At 45.0% G+C, this 6000-nt stretch overlaps 1 protein-coding gene across 1 annotated transcript in view; it reads right to left on the reverse strand.

Annotated features, from left to right (window-relative positions):
- LOC142243945 (mediator of RNA polymerase II transcription subunit 1-like) overlaps nt 1-4549 on the reverse strand; it is a 196190-nt gene extending 191641 nt beyond the window's left edge. The window contains exons 1-2 of the mRNA XM_075316138.1: nt 4529-4549; nt 2127-2211 (exon numbers count right to left, since the gene is read on the reverse strand). Of these exons, the coding sequence (XP_075172253.1) occupies nt 2127-2211; nt 4529-4549 (106 nt within the window). The remainder of the gene's footprint in view (nt 1-2126; nt 2212-4528) is intronic.
- Nucleotides 4550-6000: the final 1451 nt, after the last annotated feature.

Here is a 6000-nt window from a genome sequence, read left to right on the forward strand (position 1 = left end):
GGCACTGAGGTACTCACTCAGCCAGTAAACACGACACAGTTCTCGGTAAACAAACGGCTGGTTGGACGGGTCCCTCGGACGGTTCACGGTGCTGCGGTTCCCTGCAGTTAGCGGTGACGGTCTCTTTCCTGCACCTTTGAAATGTCTGTTTGGTAGCGGTGGATTCCCACCGGTTACCCGCTCCCCGACTGCAATCTGTGCCGGAGGAGCTCCACACTTTGCCCGCAGGCGCCGGCCCTGGGAAACTGGTGCCTTGGCGGTGGCGATGTTTCCCCGTTGTGGTTGGACCTTTGCCGTCAATCAGGACTTGCTTGTTGGGGGATCTACGTCCCCTTCACTAACGGATTTAGCAATTTACAGCGACTCCAAGCCTTGCTGGGATCCGAAAGCCCCTGCTCTGGTGCTGACTGCCCTTTGTATACTGCTCCAGACCCCCGGATACACACAGCCTCTGTGGCCCTTCCAGCAACCTCCAGACAGTCCCACTGCAGATCTTCACCACCGTCTGCTGACCTTGCTGACTCCGTCTGGGCACACAGCCACAGACCAACTTCAGGCTTTCTTTCTTTACTGCTTTCTTCCTTCACTTTCACTTAGCTGTTTACTCTAACCCTGTCTAGACTACTCCTTCACTCTTGCCCTGCCTGGGCTCGACTCCTTCCACTTCCTCCTCCTGGACTCAACTGCCTAGTTTCTTCCTGCCTCCAGAGTTGTGAGCTCCTCGGTGGGCGGAGCCAACCGCCTGGCCCACCCCCTGGTGTGCATCATCAACCTCTGGAGGAAGGCAACAAGGATTTGTGGGTTAGCTGGTGTACCTACAGGGAATGTGGGGTGCGTGTGTGTTGTTATCTGTGTCCCCTGGCTTGCCCAGGGCGACACACTTACACGAGAGTATTACTCGCACGAGTCTCACATCGCATCACCCGGCGCGGCCACACACTCTCCGGACAGGAGAGGGTCAGCTGCAAAGTAATACATGCAGCCGACCCCCTCCTGCCCGGAGATTGTGCGGCTGCGCTGGGTGATGCGATGAGAGACTCGCGCGAGTCATACGTTCGTGTAAGCGCACGCTAAGAGTTACAGAAACCACCAGACCATCATAGTGGGGCGACTGACAGATATTCAGTTAATGGAGAGTGGGCTAAAGATCTGAAAAAGATCTAATGATGAAATGGGAGGCAAGGGGCATTGAAGTGCGGTTTTATTCGGCAACGTGTGTCAAAGAAAAGATCATCAAGACGAAAAAAAAAAACTACACAGAGGATAAAACTGCACTTCAATAGGCCTCAACTCCTGTTTCATCACTGGATCTTCCTCGGCACAGATTTTTAACCCACACATCTACATTGCTTTGATACTCTCTACAAAGTGGTTCTGCAGCAGCCGTCCTTAAACATATGCTGCAAAGGGTGGCACCATCCCTCATTGTCTTCCTGGTTTTTAATTTGGCAAGACCCCATTGTGCTTCTTGTCTTTCCAAACCTTTTATACCACACTACAGCCAGCAATACATAGTGCCATTATGGTTTAACTCTAAGATTTCTGCACCTTAATTTTATTCCTCCCCTTATTCCAAGAGCCATACGTTTTTTATTTTTCGGTCCATAAAGCAGTGGGAGGGCTTGTTTTTTTGCGGAAAGTACTTCTGAATGTATGATTACGCCATATGATAAAATCAATTGTATGGTAAGCAGAAAAAAAAAAAAATAAGTGTGGCAAAATAGCAAAATAAAGTGAAATTCTGCAATATATATGTTTTTTTATTATTTTTTAGTCACAGCATTCATTTTACCATAAAATTAACCTGGCAGTAGGACTCTCCCGGTCAGTATACAACAAACAATGTTCCGGGAGCCATAACATTAATTTTTGGGATATGGAGCATAATGATGGCTTGGTTTTTGCGGTTTGCCATTCAGCAAGCAAGTCCGCATTAAAGGCAGGGAGACAACGGATGATTAACATAGTTTGTCATTTGTTGTTAAGCCATGATATTGTTGAACCCCAATTACATGAATAATAAAAAAAAAATAAAAAAATAAAAAAAGTCCCCAAAAGCTGGACCACAAGGTGAGGCTGCATTTTTTTTGTACAGATCTTCTAAAAATCCCTTTGAACAGCAATACCTTTAACAGCTTCTTGCAACATATTCGTGCTTCTCAAAATGGGATGTTCTGCAAAGACTTTTATAGTGGCTGCAGCGGGCTTGTCCTAAAAGAACAAAATATTGACAATGTAATTAACATATTGATGTATACAAAAGTATGAATTAAAATGGAACCCCATTTTAAAACACCCGACTCCCACAATTATTTGAGGATTCTACAGAGTCCGGTCATAGAAGTTTCTTTTGCACAAAGCGTGTCTTAAGCTGTTACCATTGTAGCCTATAAGAGTTACTCTATACTTTCACACATACGTGTGAATTTCACCTTGTGGGAGATGTATTTTTTCATAGAACATTTTTTTTGTCCAACACCTGAAAGTAAGGTTAAAAACTATTACAAAATATTTAGATTTTACTCAAATTAGTTGTTGCAAAAATGAACACATTCCCACATTAAAAACAACTACATTTTGTATTTGTATTTTGTATACATATTTTGTATGACCACCATGAATTTCATGGAAAGGAAAGTCCTCTAGATAAGGAATGAACAAGTTGGTGACAATATTGCAATAGCTATCTTTTTGCATTCTACAAGCATGACCTTTTTCAGATTCTGGATGGATTGTGATACTCAAACTTGTCTCTTCAGAATTCCTTATAGGCGTTTGGTTGGAATCCAATAAAGAGACATACATGACCACTGAATCACTTTCACTCCGTTATGAAATGCAACGTGTATTTTGGATCATTGTCATGTTGGAAAAGTGAACATCTACCAAGGGCACACAAAGTGAGGGAAGCACCTATCTCAATGTAAAGCAGTATACCTGTGAATTAATGATACCATTAATGAAATGTAGCTCCTCAAAAGGACACTGCCACCATCTTTCACTCTATGCACCATGCATTTTTCTTTATAGCTTTTACTTTGCAACACCATACAGTTTTGAAGTTATCAGTTCCAAAAACATTTATCTTTGCCTCCTACCTCAAAAACAAAAAATTCCCAGTAATCTTCATATTTTTAAGTTTGAGTCCTGGTAAATTATAGGCAGGCTTTTATTGTGCGTGGGCTTCAGGAGAGTCTTCCTTCATGGATGACCCTTATACATGTGTCAGTATATACCAGGAAACACTCACGCTGGTTTGGATTTTTACTTTTTTAGACAATTGCAGTGAACTTGTGTGACACCCTGGCAAAACCAGGGAGTCACAGATACATCTAATCCTCCTTGGTAATTTGATCCCACACTGGTACAGTTCTACAGACACACCCCTCCCCCCAGTGTAAGAGCTAAACTGAGCAGCAGGGGAGGGGATGGTGCAGAGTGTGAGAGGAGAGGCAGCAGAGCAAACAGGAGTGTGAAAGCTCCCGGCTGCTATGAAGTGTGGAAGAGAGCTCCAGGATTGCTGGAAGGAGTAGAGCGGTGGGAAGGAGCCAAGGTGGGCGGGGCAGGGTTGTGGCCCGCCGGCATAGTAATCAGGCTCCGGATCGTCGCTGGGGAGTGGACTCCCCGTTCCAAGCCGAGGAGTTGAGGCTTCCTAAAGTAGTGGACAGAGAGAGAAAGGGCCCTGCTGTACCGGGTGTGGGATCCGAACACCCTCTGTACTAAAGGCTATGGACACTGGCAATTTCTGGTTAATTCCTGACTCTGTGTGAGTTTTCTTGCAAAGCGAACTGTGAGTAACAACATCCCCCAGTACAACCGGGCATGCAGCTCTCAGACGACCGCCCATCTCCCTGCACTACAAAGCCCAACGGGTCCCAGGGCCACCATCTCTACCCATGGAGGTGTTAACATCTCGCTGCATCACCATCGGCCCCCGGGTACCCCATAACCGCAGCGGTGGTGTCCACCTTCACCACAACCCGTGGGTGGCGTCACGAACTTTACCAAAATCTCCCCTGTATATAATCACCCTTTTGTTGTGGTGCCTGGGATAACAGACCGGGTCACGCCACCGTGATACCCTCAGAAGTGACCCCCTTTGCCCGGATCTGAGTACCCCTATACTTGGGCGACACACTTGCATATCGATTTTCTTCAACCCTTCTTATCAGAATACACTCATGTTTAAAGTGGTCGGTCTGGACATCTCCTTGAAATTGTTACAGTTCCTGCCTTGTTAAATTTTTACCTTGTAAACTTTTTCCTCCATATGGTGTCATTGCTCACAGCACAAAATGAGAAGGGGTTTGGTAAGTATTGCCCATTTATAGATAACCATTTGCTGGACAGTTATTTAAAAGGGGGTTGTCCACTACTCTGACAACCCCTTTTCAATCCCCATGTGTGGGCCCTTTAAAAGAAAAGCTTCTACTCCCATCACCTGCCACACCAATCCAGCAGCGCCGCCACTCGCTCTCCTGGATCACACGAGTTGGTTATAGGTTACGCGATCCTTGCTCCCAATTACCATCGACTTCACCATCTCCATCTTCGAATGTATAACTAATGAACAAGCAGTGAGAGATGTGGCCTGCAGCTCACTTCCTGTTGATTGCTTATGCGTTAGAAGGCGGGGACAGAGAAGCCAGTGGAGATTAGATGCGGCGCTCAAGTAACACAACCTCAAGTGAGCGAGTGCTGACACTGCTGGAATCACACGGGCAGTGGAGTTTAAGTTTTATTTTATTTTATCAGGGACCCCCTAGGCTGGAGCCCCAGTTATAGCTGCTGTTTGGTGGGGTGAGCTGGCAAGAAGAAGCAGAGTCAGGACCAGAAGGTCAATACAGAAACAAAACCATAAGACTAGTCAAAAAACAAGCCAGGGTCAAAAATCAGGAATCGCCACAGGGAGCCAAAAGCAACATAGTGAACACTTCTCAAGGAGCAAGTAAAACTATAACAGTGGATAGCAGGCTCTTAACACTAGAAGTCCCAGAAAGGGGTCATTTAACATTTCTACCTTTGGAACCCAGAGAAGGGTCGAATGACCTGAAGGATTTTAGCTAACATCCTATAATCACCGTCTTTTGTTCTGTAATTAAGGCCATTACTGTCGCACCACAGGAGGGTGTTGTTTTCCATTGAGTTTAGCCATTTAGTTTCTAGTTAGTTCTATTCAGTTTGGACTAAGGGTCATTTGACCCCCTTTCGGGACTTCAGAGGGGAGCTCGAAATTTCTGGGACTTCTAGTGTTAAATAGCCTGCAACCCCACCCAAACTGAACAGCAGGTAACTATCTCCCAGTAAGCATGGGACTACAATTCCCAGAAAGATAAAGCTACAACTGTCACCACACAACACCGCTATGAAAGTGCAGCACTGCCTGGCGACAGATGCTTGAAGGGCAAACACAGATGTCACAGGTTTTCAAAATAAGTCTTCTTTGCAACGAAAGGCCTATATTTGTAGTAGAATTTTTTTGTATGGTATCCAGTAAAAAATTGGATTGTGAAGGGAAACTAAAGGTTTTCTGACATATCTGTTGGAATGTCCTCATTTATGTTTATGGTGAGCACTACATGTTTGCATACACACGGTGTGCACAAATATTGGGTGAGTATTGTGACCATATTTTATACAAATTTTCCAACTCCAAAAAAAATCTCAAAAAAAATTGTAGTTTGGCCACTCGGGGAGAAGGAGAATGAGTAGGGCAATTATACTTTGAATCTCCTCTCATTGCGATCACTCTGCTTCCAGGTCCACTCATTAAATCTCATGAATATTGACATCAGTGATTTGTTGTCCTCACACTAGCTGTGTCGGTCATGGAGTGGAGTGTAAAATAATTGGAAGAACAAAAGAAAAAAAAAAAAGACACACCAACAGTGTGTGGTTGCCCCCCCCCCCTAATTTTGATACCCAGACAAGATAAAACAGACACCAGGGGGCTGGTATTGTCATGCTGGGGAGGCCCATGGTTATTGTGCCTTTCGAAGT

The sequence above is a fragment of the Anomaloglossus baeobatrachus genome, chromosome 6 (genome assembly GCF_048569485.1).
Source record: "Anomaloglossus baeobatrachus isolate aAnoBae1 chromosome 6, aAnoBae1.hap1, whole genome shotgun sequence".
Lineage (NCBI taxonomy): Eukaryota > Metazoa > Chordata > Amphibia > Anura > Aromobatidae > Anomaloglossus > Anomaloglossus baeobatrachus.